Source organism: Saccostrea cucullata, unplaced genomic scaffold (assembly GCF_032062105.1).
Source record: "Saccostrea cucullata isolate Sc308-1 unplaced genomic scaffold, CSIRO_AGI_Scuc_v1 ctg463, whole genome shotgun sequence".
NCBI classification, from domain to species: domain Eukaryota; kingdom Metazoa; phylum Mollusca; class Bivalvia; order Ostreida; family Ostreidae; genus Saccostrea; species Saccostrea cuccullata.
In genome coordinates, this window is record NW_026925517.1 from 42,553 (window position 1) to 63,420 (window position 20,868).

General features: G+C 33.1%; 1 protein-coding gene across 1 annotated transcript; it reads right to left on the reverse strand.

The window, feature by feature from the left end:
• Window positions 1-5,854: 5,854 nt before the first annotated feature.
• LOC134269068 (peroxisomal acyl-coenzyme A oxidase 1-like) lies at window positions 5,855-20,365 on the reverse strand. The gene is made up of 16 exons (XM_062751285.1): window positions 20,190-20,365; window positions 15,793-15,955; window positions 15,134-15,288; window positions 14,615-14,722; window positions 14,042-14,161; window positions 13,393-13,508; window positions 12,669-12,838; window positions 12,401-12,563; window positions 11,740-11,930; window positions 10,105-10,269; window positions 9,606-9,711; window positions 8,379-8,525; window positions 8,005-8,075; window positions 7,667-7,802; window positions 5,997-6,065; window positions 5,855-5,959 (listed from the first exon to the last, which is right to left on the reverse strand). Exons 1-15 carry the CDS (start codon window positions 20,347-20,349, stop codon window positions 6,000-6,002), a joined length of 2,037 nt encoding a protein of 678 aa, XP_062607269.1. The 5' UTR covers window positions 20,350-20,365; the 3' UTR covers window positions 5,855-5,959; window positions 5,997-5,999.
• Between the last annotated feature and the right edge of the window lie 503 nt (window positions 20,366-20,868).

Consider the following 20,868-nt stretch of genomic DNA (forward strand, 5'->3'; position numbering starts at 1 on the left):
CCCCCCCCCCCCCCCCCTTTGGATTTGCAAAAAAGAAAGAGAAATAAGAAAGTTCCAATTTTTTGTTGTGTTTATACTATAGAAAATGTAAGGTGAAAGGCTAATGTTGTAATATATAAAGAAATTCGGTTGTAATTTAAACAAAATAAAACCCCATCCCTTTACAAAATAGGATTTTCAGGTTCGGAGATTTATTTTGCTTTCTTTTTCAAAAACTTTCTAGTAATAAATACAAGAACCTTTTCCCAGATTAATCAACGTCCCACTTTCAAAAACCATACTCCACCCTGTATCGATATTCTATTGAGTTATTTTACTATATGTATGTGTACAACGTACGTTTTAACTGTTTTCGCCTTCAACCCCCCCCCCCCTTTTGAAAAATACTTCACCCCCCCCCCTTTGAAAAATTTCTGGATCCGCGCCTGATAGCCGAGCCAGTTAACATACTAGTATATTGTCTTTACTTTTCATATCTCAATTACTTTTTTTTTATCTTCCGACGATTAAAAAAATTATCATTTTCATTAATTACACGTGCTTGGCTTTTTTGGTATTAAAGGGAATAAACCATACTCATATTCTTATGTTTTCATGTTTATTTCATTAAAGAATAAATCACATCATCATGAAATACATGTACTGTACCTACATCAGTACATGTAAGTATGAAGATTAATTAAGAAGAAAATAAACCATATACGTAACATTCTTCAACAGTGAATCATATACATATTTCAGATGGAATATAAACCATATTATCATGCCATTTCATCAATAATATCTAATTATGAAAAAAAATCTTTAATTATGAGGAATGGAAGCCGTGTTTGAGCCTCGACTTGGTGAAATGTCAACACGTGTAATATCATTTAAACAGAGAATTTAATTCCGTAAAATATAATTATCAATATTTGTTCTTTACTTTTATCGAATTCTGAAATAAAAAAATTATCAATTAATTAATTCTTTGACATTGTGTTTCTTTAAATGTTAGTCTTTCGTAATCCCGGTCTTAAATTGTTTATCTCCTAACCATGCTCTTTACCTGTCTTTACGGGTTTGCGTGCATTGAAGCGAGAGATTCACACCTGGCATGCACTAAATAAACAAAAGGAATCGAGTTGTAGATAACCGATTTGTATACATAAGATAAACAAAGCCTTATAATGCAACCAAAGTCATATGTATCAGAAAGAGTATCATCAGGCTATTTATTCATCTATTTTTTAAAATTGGTAAGAACAAAACATTGTGCGACGCACGAAAATACATGTAGAATGTCGCTGCGTCATGCTAAAACCTCAAGAAAAAAACCCCACTACTTCCATGACTCAATGTGGAATGAAATCTGGACAGATACCGCGATTCAAAGATTGAACTCATGGCCGGAACCTATATTACAGTAAAATCCGGAACCAATATTATGATTTTAAGGTTCCGGCCGGAACGCGAAACACCCGGAACGAATATTATGCGACAACGGACAGGGCAAAATCTATTTACCTCTAAATCTTTGAAAAAGGGAGCATAAAATTGAATAAATAAATTAAAACTTTTACAATTTTAGCTCTTCTCATGATTCATCTGACGTTCAGACAGCAGTCAACAATCGTGCGAGGACGAGAGATAACAAATATGAACGGGAAGAACGAGAACATCGGGATAGGCAAAGAGATGCCGAGTATCAAAAGGAGAAGAATATAGCTCGCCAAAAGAGTGAAGAACATAGAAAGATGCTTAAAGCAGGAGAGTTAAACAGAGAAAGACAAAGGATTCGCAAAGAAAAGGAGAAGGAAGAGAGGGAAAATAACTTGTTGAAGGGGGTCGCAGACAGCAGGTCAACCCTAACAGATGATACAGAAACATCAGCAAAACATCAAGGCGATATTGAGACACCTGTTCGTGGTCAACAAAAGTTAGTTAACAACAGGGATGATCACGAAATAAATACATCACGTGATATTATAAGTAAGCAGGGTACACAGTCAACTGGAAAAGTTGCGGTACACAGTGCTGGACCAAGAAAAAAGCCTAAGGAACTTAATCTGCAGGAAAGAGAAATCATTCAAGATAGACCACAGGTGCAGAGAGGAAAGGGACACCATACTGTTCCAAAAAAGAAAGAAAAGAATATATCCCACGACATCAGAGAAAACAGCCCTAGAGTAGTACATACGAAAACGACTCACTCACTGGCTCCCAAGCAGCCTGATATACTGGAACATCAGAAAACTTCCCCACAGGATAACCAATCCCAGGAATCCAGACAAAACTCTTCAAGGGAACATAAGCAAACGACCCACTCCATGGCCCCCAGTCAGTCTACCAGTACATAGCAAATATTAAATGGGTGATATTAGACAAAAGAGGACCAATAAACCTTTTCACTTAATCAAACATTCACTTTCATATTGTGTCCAACTAAAAGGATTAAACTACATCAGATGAAACAAAAATGAAAACATTATAATGCACTGATAACTGCATTTCGGGTTTGTTTTTAAATTATGTAGATTATTTTTTCTTTTGGCTGACATCTTTTCATTCTTATGATATTTAATGGATGTACTAGTAACTTACATTTATGTTGCTGATTTTTGTATTTAAAATTACTAGTATATGCTTATTCAAAATATTTCCAAACTTGTGAATTTGTCATTTTGCCATCTATTATTCATTTAATTCATTTAACAATAACTGAGAAGAATGAAAATATATATTCAGTACATTTTCAGTCATTTTAATTATTTTGTTAAAATCAAAATTTGATGTAAGACAAAAACAAAAGGTCGGATACGTGCAGCACACACGTGAACATATACAATGTACAAGGTAAAGGTAACGAACAGTGAAACTCACAAATCCCTAAACAATACGATTATGTAAAGGTGGTATAAAATACGGACCCCTGAAAATCCCACATGTTGGATCAGATGCGTAAGAAGAGTAAGCATCCCCTGTAAACCTGTCGCTCCGCCGTTAGCACCCTGTATTGATCAAGTAGACGAAATTTATCGTAGTGGAATTCACTATAAAAACAATGGCTTAACAATGAGCATGAAACAAGTCACCTGAAATACGATGTAAGGATATATATTTAAAATTGTTAACGATGTCAATATAACGAAAACAAAAGGAAATAATGAAAGTGTACATCTGATTAGATCTTCATTTAACCACAATTTTCTCTCGGATCGCAAAGGTTATTAAATGATTGATTGCGGATGTAAAAAAAAAAAAAGATTTTTTAGAACCGTTAATTGCGAAATTAAAACAAAATATGTTTTTCTATTTTTTTGAAAGAAAAATATAGTAACTGAAGAATGACCTTTCAATACAGAATCCCCTATAATTTAAGCCATTGAAAACAATATACTGGAATTAGATTCTGTTGATTAAGTTTCAATTCATTTTAAACATTATCTCCCAGTTGATTCGATACGCAAGAGCATGCTCTAGGTACGTACAATTTTTAAAACGAGGTAAATCATTGACAAACATGTTGATGAAATAAGGATATCAGCAGTCTTGTTTAAAGTCACCTTTTCCGTAAGTTCTATGGTCGATACAATGACATTGTCAGCAAATACAATTTATCATTGCTTCAAATGCTGAATGCTCAATTCATCATTGATTCAAATGCTGACAGACGTTTTTCATACTAATTCTTAGTCCATTATTTACAAGCTGAATTGACGACGGATTTTGTCAGTTATTTCGTGATTATGACAAGGAGTACACAGCGTCTGAGACCAGAGGGAATGCTCACTCCTCCATGACACCTGATCCCACCTCTGATGTTTTGGAGGCCCGTATTTCCGCTGCTCTTATTTTGAATTGTTTTATGGACCTTTGAGCTTGAATACAGTTCGTTATCTCCATATATTTCCATGATTACAGTTTATATCGAAGATGATGAGACATTCGAAAAGGTTAAAAGGAAATCGAATTTTATAAGTAAGTTGTTATGCAGTAAGAGTTGAAAACACACATACATAGACAAAATCAGAAATTATTAATATTCATATGTATTGTTCCTTTAAATTATTTACAAGATGATGCTGTAAGATGAAACATATAATGGATATAACGAAGAGTATTCAAGATCAAAAGTCTATAAAGCACAACAAAACAGGAGCAGAGCTAACAACAACCTCCAAAAAATCAGAGGTAAGATCAGGTGCCATGGAGGAGTGAGCATTCCCTGCCAACCGGACACATCCGCTGTGTGCTCCTTGTTATGATAGGGAAATGACGGAAAAATCCGTCGTCAATTCATTGTGTATTAAATGACCTAACAATTAGTATGAAAAACGTCAGTCGACATTTGACTCATTAATAAATTGTACTTGGTGACAAGGTCACTGTGTCGACCATAGAACTTACGAAATGATGACTTTAAACAAGACTGCTGTATAACTAAAAACAACTTTTTTATACACACATTCATTATTTTATTCAGTGTTTCCATTCATAAAAATATCAAATTAATGGGTTTTATAAATATTCTTTATTATCTAATAACTTTAAGTGACTAAATGACTTCAAACTATTTTGTTTTATTATAAATTATATAAATTTTATTTATTGTGTCAAGAAATATATGTTGGTATAACAAATTAAGCTAAAGTTACAAAGTTCAAAAATATGTTTCTATATATATTTTAGAAATGATAGTGACAACAAGCAATAGGAGTACAGTATCAGCCCTGTGTCAGAAATCATTTTCTCATTTACATTAGTCTTATTAAGCAAATCAATACAAAACGATTTTTTATATCCTTAAAGAATAAACATGTGACACATGCTAAAAACTAAATGCCAGCAACAACTAATTTTGATCCCTTATTTAAACAACCTCTATTCTATATGGCATATGTTAATGATATGTTTTAGTACTAAATATAAAGGCAATTGAGAATCAGTCATCTACACATAATTACAAGCACCAAGTTCATTATAAGTGTGACCCCTATAACTCTTTTTTCCTGTAAAACTTAAATGTCAAAAAAGACTATACTTCATAAACACAGGAGTAAACTGTTCATTAGTGGTAGATATCTTCTTCTCCAAAATAATCATTTCCTTTTTCTTCATATAAATTCATGTTACAGGCATGAATAAAAGTGAGTAAGCCGACAACATAGGAAATTAAAAACAAAATTAACATAATCAACAACCAAGAATCAAATTCAATATTCATTGAAAAATCTAAAACAAAACAATTATGCTAACTTTTTAAAAAGTGACAAGAAAATTAATGACAGAGCTAAAAATATCACAGATAGTCCAACAGATCATCCTTGTCTTTTTTCATTGTCATTTAGATCTTTCTCATCAAATGTGTAAGAAATTAATGCTGCAAATCTTAATACTGTAACAGAAAACCTCCCTTATTCAGGATTATAACTTTAGATATTTCCATAAATTGTATCCCGTAAATCGTTTGTCATACAAAATCAACATGGTAGCTATTCTCTTGAATCGTAGTAACAGCATTAAATACATAACATTAAAAAACATTTTTAAGAGGGGCACCCATTTTTTTCTATAGGTCAAATTGTAAATATCCTCTTTATCTTAAATCTTTTTTGTGGGTAAAAAGTTAATTTCTCCATTATGTTAATGCAGCAATCAAGCAGAAACCATGTAAACTGGAGATACATATACCTTTATAAACACAAATGTTCTAGTATAACACATGCTCCAGTATATGCATAGTAAGTGTCCTTTTTAGTTTTGAGTGATTGTTCCTCTGTATATGTCCTTTTTAGTTTTGAGTGATTGTTCCTCTGTATATGTCCTTTTTAGTTTTGAGTGATTGTTCCTCTGTATATGTCCTTTTTAGTTTCGAGTGATTGTTCCTCTGTATATGTCCTTTTTAGTTTTGAGTGATTGTTCCTCTGTCCAGTAGTATATGCACCAGTAAGTGTCCTCTACAGTTTTGAGTGATTGTCCTTTACAATTTTGAGTGATTGTTCCTCTGTTTGTGCCCTTTACAGTTTTGAGTGATTGTTCCTCTGTAAGAAGGGTTTCAGGTGTTGGTGATAGGAATAGTGAACCTACAAGATGGAAGAATACAGGTATAAAATTAATATTTATAATTGTCAACTTAAAAGCTCCATATTATCAAGCTAATCAAAATATGTGTGAAGTGCTTAAATATATCTCCTTTTCAAACTACATGTACACTTTAACCAGAATATTTAGCAATGTTTGTGGATTTCTTAATTAAAATTTTGATCTGAAATCATATCAGACATCATACAGTCCAGTCACACTCAGAAACTGTCTAAATGATAAGAAATCAAGATTAAAAGCCTCCAAATTAAAATACTGATAAACTGAACGCATGGAAAAAATTTTCCCTCGTTTAATTTTCGCCACTTTGTCCCTACCCTCATTTGGGCGAATTTAAAATGGGGCGAGTACAAAGAATACAGTATAATTACTTAAAAAAAACTATAACACGGCCAATTTAAAATGGGAAAAATTGTCCGCAAGTGTGAAAGGGCCGAAAATAACTGTATACAGAATGTCAGCCCTCTTTGGGACAAAAATATTGCCCTCCAATCCACATTGGGAAATATTTCATGATTGTAGGCTCATACTGTATAACGGGTATTTTCTGCAGTTGGAAATTTTTGCTATTTAACCCCCAAAAGGTAGCGAATTAATTTTTGCATTTTCCATTTCTGCGGTTGCACTATACCGCAAAAAATTATTTAGGGGGTACGGTATAGTATCATCAAACTCTTTGATTTATTACAACACTGCCATGATTACGTTTTGTAAATTCACTCAGGCACATGAATGAAAGGTGCATGAGAACATGTTTTACGCTATTAAACTTGATTAAACTATTATAACTTTTAGTTACTCTGAAAAATTATGCCTAGTCCCAAATGAAAATAGTTATTGTTGTAACAGTACTAGTCCTTTCAAACAACAATTAAAATCTTTATCAGTTCTAACACCGCAGACATTAATGTTATATGATCTATCTCAAAATAATATAGATAATTTATAGATAATGATAATTAATGCCTCCAAGCGATAGTCTAAAATACATGTACACTTAAAATTAATTGCTATCAAAATTAAATTGGGATTTTTATCCTTAGCTAAAACAAACAGTTGCATAATCAACCACCCCAAAAACACACGTTTCACATGCATTGAGGCGTTAATAATGCTGTCAGTCGTCTGATTTGAATGAAATTCACGAGACAATCAAGCCATATCGTATGCACAAGCAGTTATTTTAATTACGGTCTCAAGACAATCCACAGGATTAATATTGAAAAGTGGAAAATAAGGAATCAGATCTTTATATGTAGCTGTCACGGAGTTTCGATGTCACCCGAATTTTCTCGCTAACGAAGACACGTTCACGCATGCGTCTGCAGATGCACCACTTATTATATTTGCATGTATAAAATACCCGAAGTCATATTAAAAATATTTTGCGATTGTAATTTTTGCAGATTTGTTCTATCCGCAAAATTCCGCAAAAAATGGACAACCGCAGAAAATACCTGTTATACGGTAATATACTGTACCAGTAATCAATTTTGCCTAAACCCCAGTAAGTCAATATTTGCATATTGCTTTGTTTTTGGACATGTACACTCTATAAGACAGTCATGTATTTCTCACTTACATCAGATTGGTTGAGAGGTTCATTTTCCGTTGATTTCAGCATTCTCTCATAGACGTTTCCATCATAGCACCCAAGTACTGACCCAAGGGTGTCATCATGGATGTCAAAGGCATCAACTAGTGACACAGCATCTGGTCTGTTAAGGTTAACAAGTTAAATGTTCAATGTCAGTTATCTAGCACTTTCATACTCTTTTCCCAAGTTTAAAGACATATTTTACAAAGCTACAGTTGCTCTTTCTGTGTACATGAATCTTCACATCTCAATAATAATTTGTCTATAGTATGTTAATGTTTGATAGATTTAATTTGTGTACTGCACTGATACAATAAATTTACCTGATTTTAGCTAACATTTGAAGCTCTACTTCTTTCAGCCATTCCATCTGTGATAGACCAATTGACTCTGTCTAGAAAATACAATATCATAATCACTTTCCAGATCTTATCTCAGTTAATGTTTTTTCCTAAAAGTTGTTATGATTTTTAGGAAACTAAATTTTCCTCAAACCATGAAAATTTGACCCCTCAAAAATTTGTAATTTTACAGTAGTTCTTTTGCAAAATTTTACCCTATAAAATTAGCTTGTACATTATTTTTACAGTATACATTGAAAATTATATAATGATACATTTACTCAATTAAATTAAAGTATGATACATGATAATTGTTGCAATGGTTTATCTACATGTAATTTAATACATTTTCTTACTTCTAAGAAATCTCCTGCATTTTTAACCATGTTGAATACAGTGAAGAAGATGTTTAGATTGTGAAGAGCATTGGAAACAGACAAGCTTGTCTGCAGCTGACTCATACTCTCTTTGTAGTCTTTAACCATACAGTACATGATGTGGGCCTACAACCAATCAAAATCCATGATACTTATATACATTGTAAATACTACCAATCAAAATGCATGTACTTGTGAATCCACAAATGATCCATAAATGAATGTACACACAAACAAACAGTCTATGCATGACATAGCAAATACATGAAGTTTAACATTTACCCAGTGTGATCTCTGACATGTGAAAAACATGTAAACTAATACAATTATAGTTGTAACTGTGTATACTAATGTATATGTGAAATTTCAGATAGGAAAAGGTATATATTGGCAAGCCCTATATTCATTGTATGTACTTTGACAAATTAACAAGAAACATTTTAAGGACCTTCTCTACACCAATACAAAATGTTTTTTTTGGAATTAGAGAAAAATTATATATAGCATTTAGGTGTTAATATTGTGATTATCTATTTAATTTTTACCATATTGTACGTTGCATTTACCCCAGGAAAAATGTTAAAACACAACAGAGTATCAGTGATTAGAAATCACTGTTGTTTACTTCTATAAACAAAATTAATGTCAATAAAGTGATCATTAAATTTATCTTGACCTTTTAAAATGTTGAGAATACTTGAATTGATTACAAATTGAGTAATCATACACTGTAAATTTACATTTTTTAGAATTTAAATCTAAGGGCAAATCACTCTAATTGAGGAAATTATCATAGAATCAGAACTCATTAGTGTTCTGCAGTGTACAGAGGGTTCTTTATCAAGAATCTGTACATGTTTTATACCCTCAACAGATGTTCATATTTGTATAAACATTTTTGATGCATCACAAATTAATGATCAGCATGTCTTAATGGTTTAAAAGCTAAAGACAGGTTCTTACATGACAAAAAGATTGTAAAATGTTGAAAAAATAATCTTGTTAAATTCAAGTAAATGAAATATATGAGGAATATCTCCCATATCATAGTTTAGCTTGGTAAAACAAGATGTATCAGGACTTTAGTTCCACTTACTGCAATGTCAAGATTGACAAAATAAGAAGCTCTATCCATAACTGAAGAGATATATATAGACTACATGTAATGAAAAACAGAAATGTAAAAAAAGTATGAAAAAGTCTGACCTTTGCTGCACGGACCAGTTGTACTAAATTGTCATTCATAGCTACAGCCTGTTTTTTCCCTGCCTCTATATCACTTTGTAGTTTTCTTGCAGTCTTGGCTATCATTCTGTAAATTCCATGAAGAACAATAAAATATTATAATATAAATGATAACTTTATCATTGTGTGTTCAGTAATTTTCATTTAGAATAACAAATATGTTCATTAGGACAATTATGAATCTGAAAAATATCATCTTCAATAGCCTTTATCATTTGCTTACTGAGACAACATAAACAAAATGTATATATTAATGGATGGTCCATAGTTTTTCTTAAAAACAATGCTCAGCATTATAATTTATTTAGCCAATTATCTTCAAATATTGAGAAGCAAAACATCTATTGTCTTTAAACTAAGTATTACTGATGTTAATATTCTATACTTTATTTTTTCCAATTTTGAACTGTAATAACATTAACCCTACACTCTACATTTCCAATTATAAATTGATACTGACAAGAATGCTCTGAATCTGTACACATCACACAGTAGTTCCACATTTCTACAGTCCCTGGAGGATTTGAGGGGACACATGTATTTACTGGGGTCCATTGTAAGGTAGTCAGTTGACCCTGACAGTGTATCCCCACTGACAGCAGCAGCAAACCTCTTCATCAGGTATCTGCCCAAGCACAAATGAATTACTTACAAGTTTGTACACACTGTAAATTTCAAAGAATCTATCACTTACATGCAAGGATAATTTAAGTGAACAAATTAAAATTACCAAAATGACATGCATACCCTGGTACAGTGGACCTTCAGATATCCGGACGCCAGGTATCCGGACGCTTCACCTTCCGGACGATTTTTCTCGGGAACGGATTTTTTCAACGTAATTTTGACTCATTTATCCGGAATTCCGCGTTCCGTATCCGGACGGCTCTTTTTTACTACAAAATGTATTTTTACGTTATAAATTGATTCATTTATCCGGAAATTAAATTTTAATTTGTAGTTCCATTCTAGTCAAAATTCACGCCTGAACTGAGTGATAATTGTTATCAAAACACTGGGCGGATTGATTGTTTTTACAAGACGATCACCTGTGACCTGTTATGAATGACTTACGATGATAAGTCCACAGATTAAACATGCTAAGTGGATATATCATAATATACGAGAGATAGATACACAAATGAAAATAAACAATTAACTGTGTTGGTAACAGAAAACAACTTTCTATTCAGTTATTTGTTATCTTGAGATATTTATAATTTTAGCACAGATCTGGTTTTAAATATTTTTCTATTTATAGACGGGACGACATAGTTTCATAATCTCGTAGTCTACACATGGCACACACACATCGGTATTGTGTAATTTTCATCGGAAGATGAAAAAAAACTAAAACATTTAATCAAATTTAAATAATTTTAGACAATCAATGATTTCACTTGGGATGACTACTGCGTGAATTTTTATTATGTCAGATTTAAGGTGGATGAGTGCATGTTCATATTAAAATTAGACCCGATACTGACAGCTCGCTTGGGTGTTATCAAAGCTGCACATGAGAGAATTGGCTTGGCTATGTTCATCAATTTATAGGAAATACAGAGTAAAAACTAAGCTGGGTAATGAAAAAATCTGCCCATATAAGCAGCGTTATATCCAATGTTTGTCTTTCTGCTCTCCAGCTACAGTCATGTCTACACCATCGACAAAGAGAGCGCGAGTCGGCATCTAGTTTTTAGCTATAAAAAAATTTATTATATTTGAAAAAAGTGTAAAAGTAGTGCTGATATATACTAAAGATAAGTGTTTTAAAAAAAATTAATTATTTCTAAATGATAGCATTTTAATATCTTTCTTTGTATATAAGAGTTACAATACAAATACAGTATATCTGGAAGAGAAATCAATAGAATTCAGATATCCGGACGCTTCACTTATCCGGACAATTTGCCTGGGAACCAAAGCGTCCGGATAAATGAGGCGCCACTGTAATCATAAATTGCTGATGATTCCTTTAAAGAATAAGTGAAATTATAGTTTCCGTAAATTCACAGTACTTTTAAAATTGTTTTAATATCTTGTTCTTAGTAAAGTGTAAATGACTGATCTTTATGATTTCTTAATGACAACACACCTGGCCACCTGTAGATAGAGTACAGTGTTCTCTCCTTCTACCGTGATGAGGGACTTGGAGGCTGCCACAGCGTCCCCCAGGGTAGCGGCCGCCAGGTAACCGTGTCCCCCACAGGCCTGTCTGCTGACCTCCATCACCTCCACCGTCATTTCCGACGCCAGGGCCTTCATCCCCGCCGACTGACAGTGGATCTACAAACAAGGACAAATATGTGTACCTCCACATGTCTGATTTACAGTACAGGTATAATACAGTTGATTCCTTATTTTTCGCGAGTACTTATTATCGCGAATGGGCTCTTCAACAGCAAATCATGAGAATTCGCAAATGGACGGTTGATCAAGAGACTTTACATAGATTTCAGCACCATAAAAATAAAGGCGAGTAATTATATTTGGCTTATGTTGCTTCTCGCAAAATTACGCGATAATTAATTCTACACAAAAATTTAGGAATCTACAGTATACACCATTCTTATGACTAACAGTGGATCTACAAACAAAGACAAATGTTTTTACATGTATCTCCACATGTCTGATTTACAAGTACATGTTTTATATAGCCGTGCATCATTTTTATGACTAACAGGAACAAGATGCACTTAGGATATCTTTTTAAGTTGTTAACAATGTATATTACCATTCACATTTTAATAAAGTACCTCTGCTAAGTTTTGATAATTGCCTTTCATCATTTCAGCATGGATTCTCAAATAGCGGTTACGGAGAGTCTTGGAGACAAAGAACATGGCGTAGGTTGTAGCAAGAGCTGGGAAGACCTTATACTGCTGTGTCTGGTAGTCAAGGATCTTGGTCTCCTCCTGACTACAAGGATTAAATTCAATTTTAAAAATTTTATAAATTCTTTAAATTTTACAATTTTAATGGATCCCAGTCTTTTTCAAAGTTAAAACTCACATAAGTTACTACCTTGGATCAAGCTTGGACTGTCGTCTAATGGAGGAGTATCGTATAGTTATTGTACTGGTGTTACTAAGGGAGGTAAAGCACCAGTTTACTATATTAACTCGGACCAACATCATGGCAGCATAATTCCCCTTGTTTGGGCCTCTGGACGTAAAATGACCTTCCCTACTGACCTTCACAAAGAAAAAAATGAAAAATTTATATTAACATGTAACTTAATATTTCAATAGTTAAGGGATTCAAGATATATGGAAACTATGTAGCTGAGCTGTTATTTGAAAATATTTGCTTTGTCTTAACAAACTACAAGATAAATTATCAGAATTTCCAATTATCCAGGTTGACAAATATGCACACCCTAATAAACAAAATGTAAAACAAGTGGGCTTTTTTATTGTACCAAGGCCTGCCAAGACATGGGATCTTGTTGTTTTTTTTAAAGGCCTAAAACAAAAGACCTGCAACCTTAACTACAATGATACCAAGTGCTTGGCAAATGAACAGTAGCAACCTATTCTTAGTGAGAGAGAGAAGTAAACACTCTTAACTTCACAGTGCTCTCTCTTCAGACTGGATTACCATGCTATTAACCTGACTGTATAGTGAAATGATATACGCACCCAATCCAATTAAAATTACATCTTTGATCCGCTCTGGATTGATCACTTTGTGTAGCGATCAAACTGGACTGGATCAAAGATCTAATTTTAATAAGATTTATACACACCTGGGCATTCTTCATTAACATATTCTCCCTTGGAATCCTGACATTATTTAAGATTAGAAATCCATTGTCAACAGAATTAATGGAAAGTTTGGGTCCAATATCTCCAACCTTAATACCTAAAAAAAATATATCATCATTTATCATATGCATGTAATTGTCTTTAGTTCAATCTGCCTCTTTAGTTCTTTTATTAATTTTGACTTTAAAAGAATATTCTTTTTGATCATACATGTCATAGATGAAGAATACTCTTTAAAATGATATTCTTTGTGAATGTTCTTTTCTATATCTTAGCTGGTACATGTAGTGAATATAATGTAAAACACAACACATATTTCATAATCTATGTGTTTAAACAAGAAATCTGCCAGGGCTGCTGTGTTATATCTTGTAAGGGTGTTTGTCAGTTAGAAATCTGTATCATATAAAATCATCACTAAGTCTTTTTATTTGTGAGAACTAAATTTTGAAAAGCTGTATAAACCATATACTTATGAAAACTTCATAATTCTCACTCTTCTTTGCATTAAACCGTTATATCCCAATGAACAAATTTCAAGAAAATTGAGTATTACCAATAAATGCCAAACCATCATCTCCCCTTAATAAGATATATTGCAAAATATTTGTTGATCTACATAATTTATACCTGGAAGTGGCTGGTGATCCTCCATGCTCCGTAGTGGGGTCAGGAATGGATGCATACCATACTTTTTTCCATCGATGATCAGTGTGGCCAGAATTATAGCTATATTTACAGACTTTCCTACTGAAAATAAAAAGAAAAAAAACACAAATATATGGTATACAAGAGAGAGAGCAGTAGTTTTGCCCCCTAATTCTACATTCTACCCCACTAACATAAAGTTTATAGTAAGTTAGTGAGTAGAAAACCTGAGGTCTGTTCAACAGATCGAGCGCTCGCGGACATTCTATTTGAGGTACAAGGAATTCTGGCAAGCACTTGTGAACATTCGCTCTGTTCAACAGGCCTTTGATCTCCAGTGTTTTCCTTAAGAACTGGCTACCAGCCAAATTGACCACTTCAATTGACAGAAATCCGCTTTGAAATAAAAATTTGTTGTAAGGTCCACAGAGATTCTGTTCATAAACCTCAGTCCCTAGCCTGTTACAACTGATCTTTATAGCTAACCCTTTACTTTGAAATAAAGTGAAATCACTGGCCATGGATCTCTATCATTAGGGTATATATAAGACTTACAAGAGCCTGGCCACCATTTGATGGAGGTCACTTTTGGGGTATTAAGGACAAACTCCTCAGTCCTGGCATCAAATGTTGCTGTGGTCTCCAATCCCTGCAGGTAAGTTCCTATCAATGACAAAAACCTCAGATAAGAAGTTAATATTCAGCTTTTTTTTTGGTGTGCAATTTATACAGACTTGTCACCTGGGCATATTACATACATGTATACTGTATACAGGGAAATTTTCGCACCTGTTTTTTTGCCCTTTCACCCTCTTCATGGCTGGGTGAATTTAAAACGGGGCGAATTCAAAGAACACACTCAGCATAATTTTTTAAATAGAACTATAACTGGGCAATTTTAAACAGGGCAAAATTATTCGCAAGTGCAAAAATTACCCTATATATAATAGCACAATGGGCATAATAAGTACATGTATTGTCATTATATAAAAAGGGATAGATTTTGAAATTAAAATTATTTATTTTACTTCTTGAACATATCTGTTTCTTTCCCATCTTTCATTGATAAATTACCATGACCCATCTCTGTTTGTGCATAAGTGCCAATAATCTTGTAATTTCTTGCTAGTGGAAGCCATTTTGCTTTCTGTTGTTCTGTTGCAAGTCTCTCTAAGGCAGGAATAAACATCACGTTATGGAGTCCCAAAGTGTGGTCTTCATTTATTGTTCTGAAATCAGCCAAAAGTAGAAATTTATATATATTTAAGATGCACTAATAAAAAATTAATCTTTACAAAATCATTTTCTTTCATTTCCTATTATATTTACAATTAGTAATAGTAAATATTGTGATCAAATCTTTCAAAGCAGTGTGTTGATTCAAAAACAAATTTATAAAAGCAGCTATTTTCAGTGGCAGATCCAGGAATTGAAGTTAGAGGGGGCGCCAAAAGTAGGCAAGGGGTCTGGATTTTAAAGATTTTGAAGGGTAAAAATTAGGTCTCCCAAGTAGACATATTTACATTTTCTAGACGAAACTGTGATTTACGCTAACTTTGACAATTTTAGGGGGGGCGCACGCTGGGTGTGCCCCCCCCCCCTTACATCAAACCAGACACTTTCATCCATTCTTAAAAAAAATCACACTGTATTAAAAATGGCTGCCCAATTAGGGTGTAATGGCCAATGATTGTGTATAAAGAAAAAAGGGATCAAAAGCAAATTAGGCTTACTTTAATGCTAATCCAAATTCCACATCATTCCAGTTGTGTTCCTGCTTGAGAGTAAATAACCTGACCGATCTCTCGAGTCCCTTTGCATACACTTCTTGTCTTGATCTGTACACTCTGTCATTGGAATACTCTCTAAACAGGGACTCCTTAAATAGTATTTTCTCTGAAATAAAAAAAATCCTCTTTTTTCAAATATGTCTAATTAAAAATAAGGCCTGTTCAGGAAATTAGAAGATAATCTATTTTGATACATGCAAAATACTGAAATAATGGTCTCTGATGTATGTGTCCTCCAAAGCATGGAGAGCAGGGATTTTATATTCAGGTTTTGGAGGAAAATACCTTTTCTTGAGACAAATTGAATTTCTATGGCAAATATGTCTCATACCTTCTTATAAACATGATAATTTTTACTTTTAATTTCCTGTTTTGATGAAGAAAAAGAAATATTTAAGCTTTTCATGTGCATGTTCATTATTGTAAGGGAAAATTTTTACTCATCAAAAGGGGAAAACAAGAAAACATTGATGTAACCATCAATTGTTCATTTGTTGCCCAGTAAATAAATTAAGTAAACAATGGAAATGAGTCTTGACCATCAAACCGCTTTGATATGTGTGAAAAAGGCATGCGTCTAAATGATGGAGAGGATAGCTGAGAGAGAAGATTTTGAAAACTTATAATCGGATAGAAACCGAACAAAAACATGAAAAACAATACCATTTTAAATTTTATCAATTCCTCAAGTAAATGTTGGCTGCATAAAATGTAAATTGAAACCAGACACATGCATCATCTATTTTCAAAAATATTGTAATGATTAGTGGTAACTATAAACGTTAAGAAGACCAAGAATAAGGGTTAAACGGAAAAACCTGTCCTCCCTTGAAATAGCTAGACTTGCCCAAAAGGGGTATATATAAAAACACAATAAGAGTTTCAGGGTCAGTCGAATGCTGAGCTGCAGCAGAGAAGCAGTCGAAGAAATTGGTAAGAAGAAGAGAAAAGGTGAATTAAAAGAAATTAGTATACATTGCACCAGTGGCAAGAAACCCGGGGAATTGAGGCGAGATACTGGGGGCTGTAGATCTGAATAAGAACAAAACTCCTAGTATCCGCCATCAATAGGAACCTGGGGCAAGGTACACGGTGCTTTGTTATAAAGTTACCAAGACATAATAATTTAGCCACGCTTGCAATTGTTTGATGAAGAAATAATAGAATAACCCAGATAGGTTAAAGGAAAATTATTACACTGTAAATGGTCTCAATTATTAGTTCAAATACTCAGATAGAGTAAGAGAAAAATTCATCCCCTTTAAGAACCCTATGCAGGGGTACATGTTATAATATATTTCACTTTAAGAATATAAACACGAACTGTGTTAAGTATGTTTTTATGCAATAAGTAAAATTCGATGTTCTAAAAAAAGGGACCTGTCATTTTTTCGATAGTAATTGATAAGCAACTTAAATTTATATATTAGATATGAAAAACATATATATTTTTAAAGATTCTCTTTATGGAAGTAGATATATTGTGTATATCTTAATTTATAATGGGAAAGAACGTTGTGAATAACAATGATTTTTTTAATGTTTAGTAAACCTTTAATTTTGAAGAACTTCTCCCACCTCAATCCCCATACACCAACACTTAAACTTATATGTATAAAGCAGCTCAGTCCTCCGGGCTGCAATGAAATATTCTGGGGATTTTTTGGGGGGTGGGGTGGGGTGGGGGGTGGTTACCGAATATTGGTAGTAAATATACCCTAGATGAATTCCTGGAGAGGATAAGTAAAGTGAGTATAATGCTTATATAATTTGAAAAAAAATGCAAATCAACATTATCAATGCAAGTAAAACTTAACAAAAGCTACAGTCATTTAAGGTATTCCGAATCACCCCGCATTAAGCGACACTCGGTAATTTACCTTATCGCTGTATCTTATACGACACATGCGCACATGTGACAACTAAATAGTCATTAAAAACATGGTTCATGCTTAAAACATACAAAAAATAAAGAGGTAAACTTAATGCGCTAATTAAAAAAATAATTAATTCATTCGTTAACTAGCTATTCTTCTCGAAGAAAATTTCCGTGTATAAACGTTGCGGAATATTTCTCATTGATGTCGTGGCGTTGTTGGTGGATGAAACCTAGCATGTTAGGTATTGATAGAACGGCAATTTTATGAGCTTTCATGACCATTAATAATTTTTTATTATATCTCAAAAATGTATATGTTACAACCGCATTTGTAGCCCCCTACAGTTTGGGGTATTTCGAATCACGTATGTGCATGACCGCAATTGAAGAAATTGCACACGCTGCATACTTGTTAAATATGCCCGATATTTTGAAAACATTGGTTTTCTTTACATGCAAGGGACCCATGAACGTTATGAAATGGAAAAGCTGTGAAGAGTTAATGAGTAGATTGACCAGTGTTGATCCTTTTATCATACATGTGTAAATATGGACTTGAATGCATACACAGATCTGTACACATATATGTACAGTGTGCACGTATGCAGTGATTAATGTCTATTTAATAATTGTGATACGTATATCTAAACATGAGCTAGTTTTTATTCCTTTTCACACATTTCTTTTATTATCATCATCATGACATGTATATGATCTTTTTTTTTATTTTAGCCGATTCATAGAATTATGATATTTTCAATGTTAATTGTTTTGCAGCAAAAAAAAAAAAAAATCATAGGGGCAAAAAAGTGACATAATTATATTTACAGGACAACAATTTACAGTCATATAATTTCTGAAACCCCTATTTTCTTGGTAATAATTGCTTTTCTGCATGATCCACTTCTGAAAGGCTGTTTTATAGTACGAATAAAGAGGGGGGTGTTAATAACTTTCAAATAAACAAGAACAATCAAGAATTTTTTTTTTTTATTCTTGGAGCTTTTTATAAACAATACTAACAAGTTCATTAATTATAATGATGTTATCTGACCGTTTTCAACCCATTTACCTGGTGATTCGAAATACCCAGAAGTGATTCGCAATTCACTAAAAAGGTGATCCAAATATAACCCCCGTCAAGGTCGCTGTATCGAAGATAGACTCGTTCTCTAAAGTAGATCTGATTTTTCACTAAATTGGCTTTCCTTTGATACCAAACAACCATATGAAAAGTTTTTAATAAAATCATCTGCAGTCAAAATGTAAAAGGTGATTCGGAATACCCTAAATGACTGTAACAAAATGAAATTGGTGTACTGCATGCACATGTAACTTGATCTAGAATAGAATTTGTTTTCATCCATGAAATCATATGAGGAATAACAGTCCAGTCCAATACGAAAAATCGTAATGTTACGAAATATAGTAATATTACAAGAAATCGTAATATTACAAAATATCGTAATATTATTCTTATATTACTATTTTTCGTAATATAGTTAAATTACGGAAACTCGTAATATAGCAAGTTGAGAGAGACTATATTACGAGTTTTCGTAATGCAAGACAAAATAAAGCATTGAGAAACTGAATAATGTTTATGGAAGTATGACGTCAGAAATACATTATGTCCCAATGGTACTAGTATCACGTGGTCATTTTGGTCAGTGATGTCTATCGAAAAGTATGGAAATGCAAGAAGAAAGTAACAATGGTAATGGGTGAGTGAACATTTTGTTTTATTATTCTTATATAAGAATTTTCCCACGGATAGGAACAATTTTCCATAAAATTTCAATGTATCCTCAAACTTGTCACAATGGTCTATAATCCCCGAATTCCCTATATTTTTCCCGAAGTCTACCCTGAAAATCAGACCCTCATCTCAAACAACGAGATTTTACGAGAGATAACTTGTAAGACTCTCACTAGGCTCTGAATCCACTTGCACTTGGATCAAATGCACCAAAACAAAGAAAATGCACTAACCATACATATCCACGATATCATAATGATGAAACCAGAGACATATAATCTCTGATGAAACATAACAAAGAGGTTGAGTCAGAAAAAAGGGAAGTAACTCTTAGAAGAGTTAGAAATTGCTTATATTACGAATTTTAGTAATATTACGATTTTTCGTATTGGACTGGACTGAATAAGTGCTACTAATAAAAATGATGATAACTAAAATGTATACACATGTCCTACGGACAAAGACGTTTAATTCCTCTATTTTCCGAAATACTGCTTGACCTTATCAAAATGTAAACACTGGTAAAGGGGCTTGAACAAGATTAGATCCAACATTAATGCGCCATTTTCACTCTAAATAGTTCAGGCTTGGTTATAGTGCCCTCCAAATCCAAGTTAGTTGATATCGTGTCGGTGATCATTATCTCAGGCAGAACAGCTGCAGAGACTGAGAGAGTCCCTTTTTATGACCTTTTAATTTTACCTATTTCCCTCCTCTTTTCAGTCAACTGGCGGCCACCATCAATAAAATGTGTTATTTCAGAAATATATGGAGTTAATTGCGATCTGTCACGTTCAATCTGGAGGTCAGGATTCACTTTCGAAGGTATCTTTCCAAGGTTCGATACAATTGCAACCGACATTTTGAACGGAAGTCTCTGCTCTCGTAACGTCACATGACCAAGGCGTGTGTAAACTTTAAAATGAAATGGAATTTTTAATTCCGTAGAAAGAGCCTGAAAGGACTGTACATAATTAACAATTTAAACAGGACCCTGTGCTAGGAGTTATATGTTTGTTTATATCCATATTATGTGATAATGTATTTTGAGCAGTCTACACAAATTCTTACAGTGTATAATAAAAAAAAAAATGATTTATTTATGTTAACCTCATAGGCGCTTGGTTTCAGGGTGGTGTATTTTGTGTATTATGTATTTTTCTAGGTGTGTCTGAATACCATCATCAAAAAAAAAAAAAAAAGAAATAAAAATTCGCTGAAATTAGCACGTTTTAAGAATGTCATATTTACTGTATTCTTTAAACATACATTTTTAAAACGTGCTAATTTCAGCGATTTTTTATTTTTATTTCTTTGATGATGGTATTCAAATACACCTAGAAAAACACATGTATAATACACAAAATACACCATCCTGAAA

Coding starts and splice junctions, on each gene's coding strand:
- LOC134269068 (XM_062751285.1), bottom strand. CDS start 20,349: ATGTCGGTTGCAATTGTATCGAACCTTGGAAAGATACCTTCGAAAGTG. Junction 12,839..13,392: donor TGTTAATGAAGAATGCCCAG/GTGTGTATAAAT, acceptor TTCTTTGTGAAG/GTCAGTAGGGAAGGTCATTT. Junction 8,526..9,605: donor AACTGGTCCGTGCAGCAAAG/GTCAGACTTTTT, acceptor GATTGGTTGTAG/GCCCACATCATGTACTGTAT.